An 18,218-nucleotide genomic window follows, 5' to 3' on the forward strand; every position below is an offset into this window, starting at 1 on the left:
GGGCGGGGGCCGCGGCGGCCAATGGGCGGGGCGGGGCAGAGGGGCGGGGCCTCCCATTCATAAATCGGGCGCCCCGACGGCAGCCCCAGATACCCGTCCCCGGTCACTCACCTGCGCACGCGGGGCTCCCGGTCGCGGGGAGCGCCCGGTCTGGGTCCCACCGGCTCCCGCGGCGGGTGGTCGGGCAGGGGACGGGCCCCGCGGGGGGCTCGGGGCTGCCCTGGGCCTGGGGGTGATGTCCGTCTGCAGCCCGGCCTGAGGCGCATCGGGGCCGGGAGGGGCGTGGGGCGGCCCCGCGCCCCTCTTCTTCCCCCGTTGGACCGTCCGTGACCCCCCCCGCCCCGTGTATCCTCCCGCCGGGTCGTAGTTCCCGCCAGCTCCGGTCCCGTCCCGTCGGGGCCGCCGAGGCCGCCAGGGGGCGCGGGGCGCGGCCGCGCTGCATGATGGGAGTTGTAGTCCGCCGCGACAGGACTCCCGCTCCCGGCCTGCACCGCGCGGCGTCTGCGCAGTGGGTGCGCGCGGCGCGGCATGGCGGCCTAGCGCGGGGCCATGTCGGTGCTGCGGCTGCGGGCGGCGCTGCTGGGCCCGGCCCGGCTGCGGGGCGCCGGTGAGGGGACGGGGAGGGTGGCCCTGCGGGTGGGCCGGGCACCGGGGACGGGGAGGACGGCCCGAGGGTGGGCTGGGCACTCGGGACGGTGAGGGGCCGGGCGGGCGGCCTGGGGGTGGGCTGAGCACCGGGAACGGGGAGGGCGGGCCGGGGGTGGGCCGGGCACCGGGCCGGGAGCAGTGGAGTGGGGGTCCCTGGGGTCTTGTCCCTCCCCCCCCGGGACGGAGCTGAGGCCGTGGGGTCCCGGCGGCCTGACCCCAACCGTGGGGATAGGGCTGGGGCTGGGAGGTCCCTGTGGGCCAGAGCATCCCCTCAGGACAGGGCTGGGGGTCCCCGACATCCCGAGCCCTCTGCTGGGGCAGAGCTGGGGGATACGAGGGTCGACACCCTCCCCAGGGATAGAGGTGGGGCTGGGGGTGTCCTGGGGCATTGTCATTCTCTAAGGGTGGAACTGGGGGGTCTCTGGGGTCCTGTCACCACTCTGGGGTCGACTCTGCCTGCTCTGGGGGTCCTGTCACCCCATGCAACAGCACTGGCGTTTGTGGTGTCCCTGCAGTCCCCCAGGAGAGAACCAAGAGGTTAGAGCCAAGGGTGGGGGTGTCCCTGTGCCCGTCACTTGCTGGCACAGAGCTGCCCGCCGTTCTGTGGCCCTGCTCTGGGGTTGCTGGGACTGCAGGCTGAGCTGAGAAATGCCACTCGCCCTCTGGGGCCCAGCCGTGGCGTGGGGCAGGGCTGTGGGGCAGTGAGCGGTGTAAGGGCTGGAGCTGCCTCTGATCTCCCCGTCTTTGTGTCTTTCCTCTGGAGGGATCCCATGGAGTGTTCTCAGGAGCTACTCCTCTGCCAGCACCAAGGAGAAGGCAAAGAGAAATGGTGTCTGCGAGAGGACGGAGCTGCTGGAAGGTGAGTCAGGAGAGCTGCAGGGGCTTCTCTTCATCAGTGGCCTGGGAGGTTTTGTCAGAGTCTTTCCATTCTCTGTAGCCATGAAGAAGGTCTTTAGGACTGTAAATACTTGGAGCCTGGGCAAGGATGTGGGGCTTCTCGTGGACTTGCTGGAGTCCCTGAGCAAGTTCTGTTCTGTCTTAAGGGCCTGGAGGCCCACCCTATCCACAGGGAGCGTTGACTTGCTCTAAAACACGGAGTGGTCCTAGGGGAGGGTAGAAGAGTCCCTCCGGGGCATGAGGGCCCTGCAGACTGAGCTGGAACGTGCTCTGGCTTTGGGCTCTCTGCCTGTGTGAGCCGAAGCAGGGCACAAGGTCCTTGGAGAGAAGCTCGGTGAAGTGACCGGGCAGCAGGATAGACAAGCAGGAGCGGGTGCTTTTTCCCTTCCAGTGCCATTGTTGGGGTTCCTGGGATGCAGGGTTGGGCCACAGGGTACGCATGGATCCCAGAAAGGCAGTGGTCGGAGCAGCTGAGTGCTGGGAGCAGGGCTGGCCGAGGAGGGGAGAGGTCCTTGTGTGGCCTCTCTATTCCTGAGCATGTTACTGGGCGCTCCCTGACGCAAGGCCCTGAGGTAGGACACAACCTTCTGCTGCATCCCTTCACCTCTCCCCGGCTCTGTGTTTCCTGGCAGTGCTGAAGGCTCGAGTGAAGCAGCTCCAAGCCAGTAACATCCCAGAGGCGACGGTAAACAAAGTGGAGCTGGCCCTGCTGGGAAATGACAAGTACCAGGACCCGCTGCAGAAGGTAGTGGCTGCTGGCCCTGCGGAGGAGCAGCCGGCTCCCAGGGGAACGACAGAGAGCCCGGCCCGGCCCAGCAGCTGGGTTGAGAAGTTGAAGAAGGAGATGCACATCCGGCAGCTGAAGGTGGAGCGGAAATTATCCATCGCCGCCTCCCAGCTGGTTCTGGAGGGCCAGGTCAAGGCCAAACCAAAGGGCAAGGTGAAGGCCAAAGCTAAAACCAAGAAGAACCCGAAGAGCCCAAAGGCTAAAGTGGCTGCTGGCTGGAGCCAGAGCCACACTGGCTCCCACCACGTCCATGCCCATGGCAAGCCCAGGGTGGCAGCGGTGAAGGAGGGTGCGAAGGCGCAGAGGCCTCGGAGGGTGCCAGAGGACAAGGACAGCAGCCAGCACAAGATGTTGCAGCAGACCATCCAGTCCAGTCTCGAGTGCTTCCTCTTCCTGCAGAAGCCAGAGGAGGCCGAGAGGTTCCTTCTCCTGTACCACAGCTCCCCAGTGAAGAGAAAGCTTTTGAACGTCAATGCATACAATGTCGTGATGCGTAGCTGGGCGAGAGAGGTACCGAGCTGCTGCCCTGGTCTGCCTGGCAGGTTTTCTGTGTGGCCGAGGAGGAGACGGGGGTGGCTCAGGAGGAACAGCCTCCTGCTTGTAGAAGCAGCGGTCGTGGTTTTATCTGTGTCTGTCACATCTGCCTTCAGCAGGTGCTCATTGATCAGGCTGGAGGGGGCTTTGAGCAATCTGATGTAGTGGGAAGTGTCCCAGGGCAGGGGTTGGAACGAGATGGTCTTTAAGGTGCCTTCCAACCCAAACCATTCCATGATTCTGTGATTGAGGGTTTGGCTTCTGCTGAGAGGGACAGACCTGGCAGGAGGCCACTGATCCCTTTGCGGTGGCTTTGAGGGGAAGAAGGGGATGGGGCAGGACTGAAGCTGCACAGGAGCAGAGGGGCGTGCAGCTGTGATTTGTGTCTGTGCCCACAGCCCCCGTCCCGTCTCATCCTCAGGGCCGCTTGCAGCGCATCAACCGGCTCTTTTCCATGCTGGAGTCCGTCAGGCTCCGTCCCAGTCTGGACTCCTACGCAGCAGTGCTGGAGTGCATGGGCCGGATCCGGTCATCCGCCAAAGCCATCCACAGGTAACACTTCACCGGGCCCCGGGGCAGCATCTCCACAGCTGGCATGGACCGGGCCAGTCGGCAGGTGGGGCTCTGGGCTCTGCTGTGCCCCAATTCCGGCTCCAGCTTGGCAGAGCCAGGAGGATGCGGTCCCACAGCATCCTCCATGGGGCCGGGGAGTGGGAGATGGTGGTGCTTGCAGGGGATTCTGGTACCTGGCAGCGATGGGGGCTGCAGGGAAGGGGGGGAGCTTCCTCGCAGGAGCTGTGGCTGCTCCTGGTGCTCAGGCTGTTCCTGCCACAGCCGTGCGAGCTCTGCTCCTGGGCTCGGCCCATGAACCGCAGTCCCCTACCCCTTTGCCCGAGCTGTGACCAGCCCTGGGGGTTCCCATCCGCTGGCTGGGGCTGGAGGGCAGAGCAGGGTTATCTGAGGGTGAAGGAACCCACATCTTTTTGCTCAGCCTCCCCACCCGAGTGAAGGTGAAAGCCGCTGCTCGGCAGAGGTGCAGGTTGGAGGGTGGATAATTGATCGTTGTAACCAGAGGTGGGTGACCTTGTGGGGACAGGCTGTGCTCTGGAGGCACCTCCCACCCCAGCAGCTCCTGCAGCCCCAGGAACGGGCTCCTGGCAGAGGGCAGGGAGAGCCTGTGTGCTCCCGCAGGACCAATGTCCCGCTGCCAGCCTGCCCAACAGTCACGCTCGTGGAGGACTGAGGCATCTGCCTTTGTGGGTTTCCTGGTTATGCCCGTTTCTGCACCGCTCTTCCCTTGCCCGGGGCTGGGCAGACATCGGCCCCATCAGGCACAAGTTGCCACAGGGCTTTCGGTGGTCGCTGCATGAAGCATGCTCTGAGGAGCATGCAGAAGGGAAGAAGCACCCCAGGGCAAGTGTGTGGGGCACATCCTGCTCCCTGGGGCTATCAGAGCCTTTCCAATGAGCGTGAGAGGTTGCACCCTCCTGCAGCTGTCCTGGCATGAAGGGTGGCCCAGGGGACGGGTGCTGGGAGCCAGTGGTGTGGCGGGTGGCACTCCTGGAGTCTCCTTCTCTGTGCTCAGAGCTGATTCTTGGTGGGTGCCAGCCCCTAAGCCCTGCTTTGGGAGAGGGTTTTGCTGTTGTGGCTGCCAGGGGTTTGGCAGGGGTGGCTCCTCGTCCTGTGCTGTATCTCACGGGGGGTCTGGGTGACGCTGCTCGGGGCACACGTGAGGAAGGAAAAGTCTGATACAGTCAAGGCTCTTGGATCCTCAAAAGGGTCATCCCCATCTGTCTCCTCTTCTGCACGCTTAGTCTTCTGTTTAAAAACTTTGTTCCCTGCCTCATTACATGCTGATTTCTGTACAAGATGCGCAGTCCCCTGTGAGAGATTAAGCCTTTCTTGTCTGCCCCTCCCCAGATGTGTGCAGCAGATGAAGAGTGACGGCTTCCATGTGGATGAGCTTTTCCAAAAGTGCCTGTTTGAGGAAGATGAGAAGGAGGAGGTGCTGAGGGCCATCAGGATCCTCCATCCCGACTACCAGCTGCCCCCTCCACCCAAGCCCCAGACCTGCAAGTCTTCTCTGCTCCAGGACTTCTACTCTGAAGTAAGCCACGGAGCTCAGGGATGTCTCTCAGCTTGAGGGGGTGCTGGAGCTTGCCAGATGGTCTTCACAGGTGTCCTCAGGTCCAGCCCAGGACTGTAATATGGGAAGAACTTTTTAGCCCCATCTCTGCTCAATAGCCCAGACAAATCATCAAATTGCCAACAGCCTTACAGAGGAGCAGAGAAACCGAGGGCTGGTGGGGGGGCTGGAGGTGACCTTCAGACACTGGAGAGGGTGCTCAGAGGGATGCTTGACCGTGACATAGAGCAACCTATGGAGGGGCCTGTTACTGCAGACTCCCTGGGGTTTGCCAGCCAGAGGACATCAGACCTCTGGACTCAGAGGTTCAAGAAAGGTGCCTTCATCAGGGTCTCGTACATTATGCCTCTTGTGGGGAAGCTGGGAGAACGAGCATCTCTTCTCTTCTGCTGGCTTTTGGCATTTACTGCCTCATTTCTGTTGCAGGAGAAGACGGTGTCGTACCCCAAGCTGGATTTCTCCGTACAGGAGTTGCAGGAGCGCTTTCAGCAGCAGCTGGAGATGGAGCTGGACAATACCATAACCATCGAGTCAGTGGAGGCCACCAAACCTCTGACGCCGGAGGCCATTAAAGCGGTAAAGCTCAGGGCATCTGGGGGCTGCATGTCTGGAGGGGAAGGGGCAGTTCCACCCTCAGGACCTGTGGGAGAGATGCAGGGGTCAGTGGCATAAAAAGGGGGACAGCTTTTTGGTGACAGACTGCAGCATTTACAGTCTTGCTTCCGTTTCTGCACAGCGCAAGCTGCTGGGCACCCTTCGCTCCCGGTGGCACGACTCCATCCTCCAGGCCCTGCAGAAGTCGAAGCACAACATGTCCAAGCTCAAGAGGGTGTCAGGGTACAACACTCTGTATCCCTACCTGTGCCTGCTGCCGGATGAGGAGTACGTGGCCATCATGCTGCAGGTAGGACCCTGCCCTGCCCTCACAGAGCCATGGGAACGGGGCTGCCCCTGTGGCCATGGGGCTGCCACAAAGCACTGATGTCCTGCTTGGCCCAGCAGAATTGGAACATGATCCTCGGAGTTTGCCCAGGTTTTTAGGTGCAGGTTCCGTCTGCTGCCTGTGCTGAGCAGCCAGAGCAGCCCCTGCTCTGTCCTGGCCACGTTTCCTTCCTCATCATCTGCTCAGCATCTCGGGAATCAGCACCTTTCTACACTCCCCACACAGGGGCTTTTACTCTTGCTTTGTCTCTCTGCTCCATCCTTCTGTTCCTCCCTCCTTAAGACCCACTTTGCCTTCCCCTTTCTCAGATCCTCAGCACCCTCTCTCCACAAGGAGAATCCCTGGCTGTCCTGGCCAGGGAGCTGGGCTCCAAAGTCTACAACAGATACGTCACCCAGAGGAAGCTGCACAGCCACCAGCTGGAGAAGGTGCAGGAGGTCTATAAGGACTACATCCACCTGCTGGCAAAGGATGGCCGGGTAGGAAATGCCTGGGAGAGGGGGTCCCGGGGGCCGTGGGTTACGGAGCAGCAGAGTGGAGATGGGGTGAGGCGGTTTGTCCACCTCTCACAAGCACAAGGTCCAGGGTCTGGGAATCTGCTGCTGCTGAGGCCACCCAGAACCACCAGTAAGGCCCCGTCTAGCACTGGGCAGGCGGGTTCTGACATAGCAGGGGGTATTTCTGAGCCCAAGGGTTTTAAATCATCAGAGCCGATCCCCTGGAGCCAGGCATCCTGCACAGAAGAGCTCTGGGGCTCAGGGAGGGTGCGTTCTGCAGGCCCGGAGGGGAGAAGAAGGCAAGGCCACTGGTCTGGGCAGTTCAAGGGCTGGATGAGAGCCGTGTGGCATGGCCAGGGAGAGGTAGATCTGCAGTTTGGGATGGTTTGGGTCAGGATGGTGTGGGGACAAGGTGTCAGCACAGGGATGTGGCGAGAGAAAGGGCTTTGCAGCACCACTGTCCTGCCCTGCAGCAGAAGCAGGGCATCACCATTGGGTTTGCCCCAGCCGTGTCAGCTGCCCTTCCCCAAACACCCCTGTCAGGGAGGACCTGACAGGGACATGGAGACAGGAAGGTCCTTCTCAGAGCCCTGTTCCAGGGACGTAGATCCCACCCAGCAAACCTCCTGGCAGCAGCACGGCTGGTCTCTCCAGTTGACCCAATTTTCTCCTTCCTTCTCCCAGCCTGACAAGTACTTGCCACGGGAATACTGGGAGAAGCTGGTGGCAGAAGCCGGCTTTGGGCTGTCCCTGAACCTGAAGGACTGCAGCTGGCCCTACATGCTGATCATGCGCCTGGGCATGCACATGCTGGAGCTCCTGGTGCAGGCTGTCAAGGTGCCCAGGAACATCCTCAATCCCCGCCTGGAGCCCAAGCTTATCCCTGTCCTCTACCACATCTACTCCTTCCGTAGCAGCTGGCAGGTGAGCTGTGTCCTGGGCGCTCTGGGCAGGTCGCCTCTTCATCTCCATCACCTTCTCCCTCCCTGCTGCCTTTCCTGCTCAGGGACACTTAGAGGAGCCTCTGATTCTGTGGGGATGGTGTCAGTACCTCACGTGATCGTTATGTTAACGGCTGGTTGACCATATGCTCTTCCAGACTCCAGCTCTAATCCTCTGCCTTCACCTCTCTGATTCTCCTCTCCAGGTCGGGCTGGTAAAGCCCCATCCCATTTTCTCCCAGATCATGTCAGACGCTGCAGAGACCCTGCTGACCTTTAACTCCTCCGCCATACCTATGCTGTGCCCCCCAGTGCCCTGGACTTCCCCCCACTTTGGTGCCTTTGTCCTGAACGACACCAAGTTGATGCGGTTTGTGGATGGGGCCGCCCAGCACCAGCTGCTGCTGGAGCAGTGTCCCCTGGTGAACCTCCACCCCGTGCTGGATGCCCTGAACCAGCTGGGCAACTGCGCCTGGAAGATTAACCAGCCAGTGCTGGATATCATCATATCCATCTTCAATGACAAAGGCAATGAGAAGCTGGACATCCCACCGCCCGTCTCGGAGGCCCCCAGGCCTCCTGCTGCTTCCGGCAGCTCCTCGACCTGGAACAAGTCCCAGAAGCATGAGCTGTTGCTGTGCAAGAAGAAGGCAGCTGAAATGCACAGCTTGCGCATGGACGCACTCTACAAGCTCTCCATTGCCAACTACGTCAGGGACAAGGTGTTCTGGTTTCCTCACAACATGGACTTCCGAGGCAGGACTTACCCTTGCCCGCCTTATTTCAACCACCTCGGTAACGATGTCACCCGGGCCATCCTGCTCTTCGCGGAGGGGAGGCCGCTGGGGCCCAAGGGCCTCGACTGGCTGAAGATCCACCTCATTAACCTCACGGGGTTGAAGAAAAAGAACGGCTTGCAGGAGCGGCTGGAGTACGCCAATGAGATCATGGAGGAGATCCTGGACTCAGCCGACTACCCACTGACGGTGGGTGGGGAGCGGCTGCGGGGCTCTGCTCATGCTTGGGGTGGAGGGAGGGGACCTGGAACCGAGGGGGCTCCGGGAGCCTGCAGCTACAGGAGGTTCCCCTCAGTGACCGAACTGAAGAGCAGGGAAGTTCCTCTGCGTTTGAGTCCAAATAGGAATTGTCCAAATATGGTAAAGAAAAAAGGAATCAATGTCTTTAATTTCAGAGGAGACTTAACCATTCCTCTTATTTAGTGTAGCTTCTAGGAAGTAAAATAAAATGGAAATCAGATCGGTTTTGAAACAAAAACATTTTGAAAGAACGCCTTGACAGGAAAAAGGGAAAAAAGCGTTGCAGAGTTTCCTAAATAACACATTTCTATCTGAAAAGATGATGAAATATTAGGGAAATGGTGGGACGAGGTGCCCAGTATATCCTGGGAGCACAGGGGCTACTGCCCTTGCTTTGAGGTGCCTTGGCCTGCTCCCACCATCCTGTGCTTTCTTGTTCCCAGGGCAGGAAGTGGTGGATGAACACCGATGAGCCCTGGCAAGCCTTAGCGTGCTGCATGGAAATCGCCAAAGCCTCGCGGTCCCCAGATCCGGCAGCCTACGTCTCCCACTTCCCGGTTCACCAGGTGGGAGCCCCACAGACCCGCGTGTCCCCTGTGTGCCCTCCTGTCCCAGAGCAGGGCAGGGAGCTCTGGGCAGAAGCACCCAGGGTTCCAATGCTGCATTTGCTGCCCACATGGCCAGGCTTCCTTAGGAGCAGGAGTGCAGTCTACAGGCATCCTGGCTTGAGAACTCCAGTAATTGGCTGCTGTGCGCAGCCGTTAATGAGCCAGAACAGTTAAGTGCTGCTTTGCCTCTCCTGGCTGGAGCAGAGCCTGTGTGGGAGATGGCCGTCACTGCCCGCGGGGTGAGAGCTGGGCCAGTCCCACCTCCTCCAGCTGTGGGATCAGGGCTGGGAATCAGCCTGATCCAGCAGGGTGGGATGCAGGAAGCAGCGCAGGTGGGACATGGGACGGGTGGGACGTGGCAGCTCCTGCCCATCCGAAGCGCTTGGGGCCACGCTGAGGCTTCGGGGGCCTTTGCTCCACTCCTGTTCTGAGGCTGGAGCCAAGCAGCTTCGCGGGAGCAGAAGATGGGAGGTTTGGTCCCCTAAAGATTGGCAGGGGGATAGAGCTGATCTGCAGTCACTCGGGTGCTGCTCAGCTCTCTGAGGGCGCCTCTCCTCCCCGGCTGCAGAGGGGCCAGGCAGTGGCTGCCGTTAGCCAGCACTCAGCCCTTCTTTCTGCTGTGTCCCCACAGATCCACAGCGCTCTCTGCAGCCGCTGCCCAGCCAGCTATTTGTCTGTGCTGATAAATCCCCCTGCTGCACGGGAGACAGTGATTAATTGTTTTCCTGGTGAGAGGGGTTTGCTCATTTATCTCATTAGAAGATCAGATGGCCCTAATGAAGTGAAGGCAGGGGGAGAACAGGGGTGTATTCTGCCAGTAGCAATGGTCTGGAATGTGTATGAGACTATCTAAACTGATATTATTATAACAACAAAAGATCAAGAGAGCAGCTGGGGGTGTGTGGAGGGTGCTGTTAATGAAATTCAAGCAAGGACAGCTTCTGGAGGGCACCCGAGCCTCTTTCCACCTGAGTCATCAGCCCTGGTTAATGGAGGCAGCTCCCGTGCCGCAGCTGGGTTGCCGGAGCCCTGCCAGATCCCGGCTCCTCTCCTGCACTGCGGGCGGTAGGAAGGAGGGAGAGCAGAGTAGAGGAGGGGTGATCCCCTCGGCCAGGCAGAGCCCAGGCACGGGAGGAGCAGGGATGGTCCAAAGCAGCAGCACATCTTCCCTGAGAAGCACTTCTGCTGTTTGGAGAATGGCAGGACCTTCACGTGCCATCGCTTGGGTCCTGTCAAGCTCCTCCAGGCTGACTTGGGTCCTGGGAGGGCTACTGGGGCTGCTGCTGTGACATCAGTCAGCATGTCTCTCTAACTGGGAGAGGCTGGGTGTGAGATGGGTTCCGCACAAGGGTGTTTTCATCGGCCGCAGAGCAGAGGCAACACCACGGGCTGGAGCCGGCTGTGGCTTCCTGAGCGATCTGCGGCTTGGCCTGGCTCCGGTCCCACTCCTGCTCTGGGGCATTCTGAGCCTGTTTTGACTGCTGGCTTTTGGGGCTTCTTTTAGCATCCCAGATGTTTTCAAAATCTTCTGATTTTCAGTGTTTGTGAAAAATTCATGGAGCTCTGGTGTCTGTGAAAAATTCATGGAGGGGGCAGTGTGATGTGAGGTTTTCTTTTTTAAACAGCAATTAGTGATGAGACCCAGGCAGGAAAACTGTCTAGAAGGAAAATGGAAACTGGTGTGGCCCCAGCCACTGCTGGGAGGTCAGCTCAAACCTGGCTGAAGAGACAGGGGAAAATGGCAATAACCTCCTGAGCCAGGTGTATCTGCTGTTGAGCATCACTCCATCCATGCACTAACCCCTTGTTTCCACCCTGCTCTTCCCGCTCACAGGACGGCTCCTGCAATGGTCTGCAGCACTATGCGGCTCTTGGCCGGGACCTTATTGGTGCCATCTCCGTTAATCTGATGCCCTGCAGTGTCCCCCAGGATGTCTACAGCGCTGTGGCTCAGCAGGTGAGGCACAGTGGGGACACGGGGAGGTGTCCTCTTGGACCTGCCTCCATCTCATCCCACTGCGTTGACAGCGTCACTCCAGCTCCCGAGGAGAAGGGCCAAGATAAGAGCAGCACGAGCTGGTCGCAGGCAGAGTCTCTCTCTCCCAGAACAGGAACCACTGCAGCAGCTGCAGTGGGATCCAGCTGGAGATCTGTCCTGACAGAGCTATGAGAAACCCACTGGGATTTCTGCTGTCCTCACTTCTCCTGAACGGAGTCTGGGAGAAGCAGGGTAGAGTGGTGGAAGAGAGCAGAGAGTGTTCCTCATCTTGTGGCCACAGCTGGCTGGCCCACAGGTTATGGGATTTTCTTCGTTTGAGCTGGGTAGGAGGAAGAGGAAGGGATTCAGCCCTTGGCACTGCTGCTAAGTCTTCGATTCTCTTGGCAAGATATTGATGTGCAAGGAGCCTGCTGGGCAGCGTGCTGAGATCTACCAAACTCAGCCCCCTGGCATCGAAGCCCTGGCACTCGGCGTGTTTTCTCCAGGCAGCACTGCACCAGGGTGGGAGGAGCAGGCAGAGGGGGCTTGGTTTGCTCAGAGCTATCACTAGGGGTGGCAGAGGCTGGAGAACCTGCATCCTGAGCCATAGTCCTGGTCCTTGTGATGTCCGGCATCACCGCGCTGCCGAGTGACACCGCTCTGCTGAGGCAGCAGTGGGAGGCTCTGCGGGCATGTTATCTGTGCTGTGCAGATGCCTCTTGATTCTTTCAGCAGATGGTCTCTATTAACCAGGGCTGGTGAAAATGGTCTGCAGGGTCTCTGATGGGGGTTCAGGCCCCCCCCGACTCTCCCCCAGTCGTGGAGGTGGCCTGGGCCAGCATGGCTCGCAGTGGGGCTGACCTCCCGGGGTGCTCTCCTCCTCAGGTGGAGGAGTTTCGGAAGAAGGATGCTGAACAGGGAGTGAAGATCGCCCAGGTGCTGCAAGGCTTCATCAGCCGCAAGGTGGTGAAGCAGACCGTGATGACGGTGGTGTACGGTGTCACACGCTACGGCGGGCGGCTGCAGATGGAGAAACGTCTCAAGGAGATCGATGAGTTCCCTGAGGTAGCGTTCCTGCCCCGGCCTCCCCCGGCAGTGTTTTGCTCAGCTCTCAGTCCCCACTGGGGAGAGGTACCTGCGCCTTTCCTGCAGGTTTCCTTCCTGCCTCTCTCTCTCCTTTCCCCACTCAGGGAGCAGAGAGACGTGTGGGACTGAGCCCCTGTGCCTGTGCCGGGCTTGTCCTGCCTGCAGGAGAGCTGTCTGCCACCACTTGTGGGAAGGGAGGGATTCCTCAGGTGGGGCTGCTCCTTATCCTTCCTGGGCCCAGCTTGGTGGCATGACAGCCTCGGCTGGTGTTTCAGATGCAAAACAAGGTTTGTGGCTGTGCCCTTCCCTCTGGAAGTGGCCCTTGTCTCTGGCAGAGCTCTTGGAGGCTTGCTCCTCCTGAGGCCTGTTTCTTCTTCTGTGACCCCGCCATGGGACAGCCCTTGCTGAGCAGGTTGGAAGTTTCTGCTGTGTGTTACCTTCCTGGGGCAGATGAGCCTCCCCTTTGTCCAGGGACGTTACACAGAGATCAGCCTGTCACCGCACGAGGAACCGTCTGAAATGCTGATCTCAGTCTCCCTCCATCACAGCCCACAGCCATCTGCAGCAGCTGAAGACAGCACAGTCTGTGATGGAGGCGATTTTGAGGCCCCAGGGATGGGGAGATGCTCCTTTAGCTCACCCTCGGTCCCAGCACTTTGCATGTTTTGCTGCCCCTTTCCCTGACCCCTCGCTCTGCCTCTGATCTGTGCAGGAATACTTGTGGGAAGCATCTCACTACCTCGTAAAGCAGGTCTTCAACGGCATCAAGGAGATGTTCTCAGCCACGCGAGATATCCAGGTGAGGTTTCTGTTGCCTCTTACCTCTCTCTGTTCCCTGGCCCACCTGTACATGGACAAGGGAAGTGAGATGCTCTGTGGGGGACTGTCGCAGTCGGTGGCAGGAATCGGGCTTGTCTGTGCTGGGAGTGGATGTGGGGGAGTGGATGGGGTCCCCCACACTAATGCCAGACACTTCCTTCCCCCCTTCCCTCTGCTAAAGAACTGGCTGACGGAGAGTGCCAAGCTCATTGCGCAGTCGGGACGGACGGTGGAGTGGGTCACGCCACTGGGTCTCCCCATCGTGCAGCCCTACTATCGGTCCAGGTCCACTGTGGTGAGTATCTGCTGTGTGGGGCTCAACGACCGCTCCCTCTGCCATGGTGGGGAGGAGGAGGAAGGCAGCCGGGCTGCCAGGCAGCAAGCTACAGCCCGGCAGGGTGGCATCACCTGCGGGTAAGCCTGCAGAGCAGGTTGGATCTGTGTGTGCAGGCACGTCCTCCAGCCTTGTCGCTCTCTGCAGAGACTGGAGTGTGTGGGTGGGCTCGTGAGGAAGCTCTGCGGCTCCCGTCCCACTCAGGCATCTGGGGCACGCGCCCCTTCCCCACACCCAGGAGCCTTCCTTGGGGCTCGCGTGATTCAGTCTCGCTGCTCTTGCCTCCCACGCACTGCTGCACTGACTCACGTCTCCTCAGCCTGCCGCGTCCTCGCAGCCACTCACCTCCAGGAGCCCTTCTCTTAGCCCTCGCAGGGCTGAATCAGCGCCTCACTGGGAAGGGGCAAAGGATGTCTGCAGGCATCCTCGGGAGGGGGAGCAGCTAGGTGTCACCCAGGAGTGACAGCCGCCATGGTGGCAGGCAGGGATGTTTCCTCTGGAGCAGAGCTACTCGTGGCCAGCACCATCCCCCTGTCCCCTCTCAGGAGGACGGGATGGTGCTGAAAGCCTTGTGCTGTCTGGGCAGCACTGTGCGGCAGCTGATCCCCCTGCTCTCTCCCCACAGCTGAACTGCGGCATGCAGAACCTGAGCGTGAAAAACTCCAACAGCAGCCAGTAAGTGTGAAACCATGGTCTTTACTCAGCACCTGCTGTCCTCAGCCTGTGCTCTGGGGACAAAGTTCCATCAGTGGAACCCACCAATATGTGCCAAAGCTCCCGGTGTCCCCCTGAGCTGCAGAAAGGCAGCCGGAGGAAGGGCCCTGGGGCCCTTCAGGGCTGCCCCCATCAACCCCAGCTCTCAGTCAGCACTGGCTCAGTGCTGGCACTGTCATCTTTGGCCCTGGAAGGGTCCCAGCTCCTCCCATCTCCCCCTCTGTGCTGCAGAAAGCCCGATACAGTGAAGCAGAAGAACGCTTTCCCCCCCAACTTCATCCACTCCCTGGACTCCACGCACATGATGCTCACGGCTCTGCACTGCCTCAGGTAGGGACTCTCTCAGGTTCTGCAGGCGCCAGGAGTCCCCCTCCTTGCCTGGTTCCTGAGTATCTGCCAGCCAGAGGGTCTGCATGGGGCAGGGAACCCTGTGGAGATGGGACTCCTGGCACCACTTCGTGGCACCTTCTGCTGCCTCCCAGGCAGGGTCTGACCTTCGTCTCAGTCCATGATTGCTACTGGACTCACGCGCTCACCGTGGACATCATGAACCAGGTAAAAGTGTCCTCCCAGGTCCCTTGTGAGCCAGGATCTTGCTGATCTGTCCTCTGGGTGCTTGCCAGCCCTTGCCTCCCCTGGGCTTTGCTCCATGGGCTGATTTATTTACCCGGGTGAGGTGAACCTGGGGTCCTTGCTGGCGTTTGCAGCTGATTTCCTGGTGCCATAAACCCATCAAGGAGGGTGTGAGGGAGAATCTGTGACCGTAAATCAGCGTTAAACACAGCGCCTGCCGGAGACGATGCCTCTGTGCAGCCCTGGGCTCTTTCCCTGCTGTGAGGGCTTGTTGTACCATAGACTGATAAATAGGGGTCAGCTTCTGCTTCCCACCTCCCCTCACCCTTGTCCGGCAGCCTCTGCTTCCCACTCTTGCCCACTGCTCCCCCGCCCCTCACCTCTGACCTGTCTTGGCTGAGAAGCGCTGAGGGGAAGGAGGGGAAAACGCCTGTTTAACCTGCGACTCACCGTTGCTCCCTGGATCAGGTCTGTCGGCAGCAGTTTGTGGCTTTGCACAGCGAGAAGATCCTGCAGGATCTGTCCGAGTTCATGCTGGAGAAATACTGCAGGTATTCCCACCCCCGCCACGCTCCTTCCTGCCCACCCCCGCGCCCTCTCCTGGGACTGGATGTGCCCTGATGCTCGGTGTGACAAACGAGGTGTCCCTATCCTTTTGCTGCAGAACTGAAGTAGGGTTTTGGGGCTGGAATCCCTCAGTGAGCCTGGGGTGAGCTGTAATGTCTGTGCCGTGGGTTCCCCCCATGAACGAGGGATGTGTGATGTGTTTCAAAGAGCTGAAGGCTGTCGCCAGGGCCTGCACGGGGGAGCAGGGGAGGGTGCACCTTCTCCCACAGCTCCCATGCTGATTTGCTTTCCTTCTGGTTCATCCAGCCCTGGCAGAGAGACCAGAGCCCTCTGGCAGAAGAAGCTGATGGAGCAGCTCTCGAGTGTCCCCAAGACAGGTAGAAGCACAGGACGGGAACTGCAAAGCTGGGGAGCAATTTGAAGACGGGGAGGGAGATGGAGAATGGCCCCCGAAACCACTGAGCTCATGTGGTGTCTGAGGTTGGATGTAGTGAGGGTCTGGCCCACCGTGCTGTCCCCTGAGATCAGGGTTTCCCGCCGAGCTGTGGGGAAGGGCCTTAAGTCGTTCCCCTGGAGCCTTCCCTGGAGCTGAGCCCCTAGGATTTTCCCCGCGTTGACCCAGCTCATCCCGTCCCATCTTGTTCTTCCTCTCCCATCTGTTTCCAACCACGAAGCATTTGCCCGGAGATGGGAGCGAGGCGCTCGGCATGGTAATTGCCAGGATCTAGATGATATTACATGCAATGGGATTAAGGCAATTAGTTTAACTCCTCCTAATCTCTCAGCCCTGCCTCTGCCAGACCATCTGGCCAACCTTTGTCCTGCCTTTGCCAAACAGAACAGGGCGGTGCTCCCCTGCTATGGAGCAGCCGCCGTGGGCAGCCCCAGAGGGAGCATCCCTGGCAGAGGCAGGGATGGTTCATACCCTGGGGCCGTGTGCTCCTCTCTCCCTTCCCTGCCTTGCTGCTGTGGTGCTCTTCTGCCTCTGTCCCAGATGAATTTGGAGGGACATCAGCTCCTGGAGAACCTCTCAGCTCCCTGCTGGCCTGACCCACGCTGCGGAGGGGCTGATCTGAGGCGGGGCTCGGGGCAGCTTCTCCCCGAGGTGCCCTGTCTCCTCCCCGTCCTGCCCCTGCTCTCCTCTGACATCTCTCCATTGCTTCCCCCAGGCGAATTCAACCTCGAGAAGGTGATGGATTCCACCTATTTCTTCAGCTGAGTCCTGGCAGCCAGTGGGGCCCTGGACTACCTCTGAACTATGGTTGCCTTGAGGCTGTGGTAGGCACTGGCCCGTGAGGCTCCTCTGTCTGGGGAAAGTGAGTACAGCAAAAGATACCAGCCCAACACCCAGACACTGGGCCAAACTGGGACTCCTCCAGGGGCCGGTGGGGAACAGGGTGTCTGCACTGTTTGCTGTTACTGTATGGGGAGAGGGCTTCGGGCCCTGGGGGGCTGCATCTCCGGTGTGGGGCTGAAGGGGTGGTGTTAGATGGGGCTGGCTGCTACTGCTGCCAGCTCCAGCACCTGTCCTGGGCTGCAATCCCTCTCCGTCCTTCTCCACCAGTGGGGCTCAGACCTCCTGCAGCGCTGGGTCCCTGCCTGGAGGGGCAAACAGCCCCCCGTGGCCCCAGCAGAGCCTCCAGGGCCCTTCCCTGCCCCACTCTCGGCTGCGGGGCAGGCGCTGCTCTCTGTGCCCTCCCCCAGCTTCTGGGCACCATCACCACAGCCTCTGCGGCTCCTCGCTCTTATTTCCAGGGATTTGTTTCAATTCTGTTCACTGGGTCTCAGGCCAAGAAAACCACTTACCTGGGGGTGGAGGTGTACGATACTGTAAATAAAATGTTTTTTGAAATACTAGCTGGGAGCCGTGTCCTCAGCATCTTTGCCCGAGGTCTGTGAGGTGTCTGGGCTCTCCTGGGGAGGTGGGACTGATGTTTCCCCTGATTGCTGCTGTTTTGCTGACTGCTTGGGCTTCGGTTATTCGCAGGGGGGTAATATTCTGGAAATGCTTTTGTCGCAGAAACGGATTCAAAACTTTCCCCCAGCCCCGAGGGGTGGATGGAGCGGGAGCAGGGCTGACTGCCCGGCCCTTGTGGTTCTAGCCCGGAGCTCCCAGCCCTCCTGTGCCCTGGGCTGCTCCTGCAGCAACTACTCTTCGCTGATCTTGTGGCTGGAGCTGAGCCTTCGTCCCAGCCCTGTACCCACCGCCTCCACTCCCCAGCTGCTCCCAGCTCCTTCCTCGCTGACGCTGGAGCTGGGACATGGCGCTGCCGGCAAGGGGATAGGTTCTGGGAGGAGGCTCTTCGTCTTGTCATGTTTCTGGCAGGGAAGCAGCTCTTCAAAGGAGGAGCTGGCTCCCGCAGCCGAGCCTGGGGCCATGCCCGGTGGCCGGGCTGGGCCAGGGGAGCGGGAGCAGCCGGACCCGCGGCAGGGAGGGACGGTGGCAAAGAAGCAGAGACGGAGTCGTGCATAGCTCTGTCAGCTGCTGACGTTTATTGCACAGGATGGGCTGGATGGAAAAGTGGGTGCTTGGACTGGGGCCCTGTCCCACCGGGCTGGCATGGGGCCCCTTGCTCGCCGCTTACATTCAGTGTGGAAGGCTCTGGAGCGCTAGGCAGAGCGGTAAGCATGTAACCCCTCCCCTGCACACACGCGTGTCCCCAGGTGTGCACACACACAACCACCCCCCCGGTGATGCTGCTACACAGCATATGCCCTCCCCAGCCTTAAAGCCAGGAGCGCCCATGGGGCAGTCCCCACCATGGGGCACCCCCAGGCTCCAGCATCTGCTCCCTCCTAATGCTGACTATGGGGGAGCGGGGCTGCGTTTCCCCCCCAGCCCCGGGGTAGAGCTGGGGGACAGCGTGTGCACAAGGTGCTCGCAAGCCTCGGGGCCACTGTCCCTCAGACCCCTCCACTTACCTCCAGTCCTGGGCCATCACCTCTCACCCGGGGTCTGTGGGAGGGGAGGCAGGGGCACGCACACCCAGAGCCCCGGAGAGGTGTCCTGCGGATGCACACACACAGGGGTGTTTTCAGGTCATAAATATCATATACAGAGTTGATCACGGGGATGATGCGGCTGTGGCTTCTATGGGGCAGCGGGGGG

At 60.2% G+C, this 18,218-nt stretch overlaps 1 protein-coding gene across 1 annotated transcript; it reads left to right on the top strand.

Moving 5' to 3' along the window:
• Nucleotides 1-499: 499 nt before the first annotated feature.
• POLRMT (RNA polymerase mitochondrial) lies at nt 500-16,965 on the top strand. Its single transcript, XM_074163622.1, has 21 exons — nt 500-607; nt 1,412-1,507; nt 2,178-2,842; nt 3,288-3,418; nt 4,787-4,973; nt 5,439-5,588; nt 5,749-5,916; nt 6,264-6,434; nt 7,137-7,376; nt 7,600-8,379; nt 8,874-8,996; nt 10,873-10,995; nt 11,902-12,081; nt 12,815-12,901; nt 13,103-13,216; nt 13,881-13,930; nt 14,201-14,299; nt 14,452-14,524; nt 15,011-15,093; nt 15,416-15,486; nt 16,279-16,965. Exons 1-21 carry the CDS (start codon nt 550-552, stop codon nt 16,326-16,328), a joined length of 3,699 nt encoding a protein of 1,232 aa, XP_074019723.1. The 5' UTR covers nt 500-549; the 3' UTR covers nt 16,329-16,965.
• Nucleotides 16,966-18,218: the final 1,253 nt, after the last annotated feature.

The sequence above is a fragment of the Numenius arquata genome, chromosome 25 (assembly GCF_964106895.1).
Source record: "Numenius arquata chromosome 25, bNumArq3.hap1.1, whole genome shotgun sequence".
In the NCBI taxonomy this organism is placed as follows: Eukaryota; Metazoa; Chordata; class Aves; order Charadriiformes; family Scolopacidae; genus Numenius; species Numenius arquata.

Bases quoted from the DNA above. Each gene is read 5' to 3' on its own strand.
- POLRMT (XM_074163622.1), top strand. From the start codon at position 550: ATGTCGGTGCTGCGGCTGCGGGCGGCGCTGCTGGGCCCGGCCCGGCTG. The intron at 608-1,411 runs GTGAGGGGACGG...TTTCCTCTGGAG, and splicing joins GGCCCGGCTGCGGGGCGCCG to GGATCCCATGGAGTGTTCTC. The intron at 5,589-5,748 runs GTAAAGCTCAGG...GTTTCTGCACAG, and splicing joins CGCCGGAGGCCATTAAAGCG to CGCAAGCTGCTGGGCACCCT.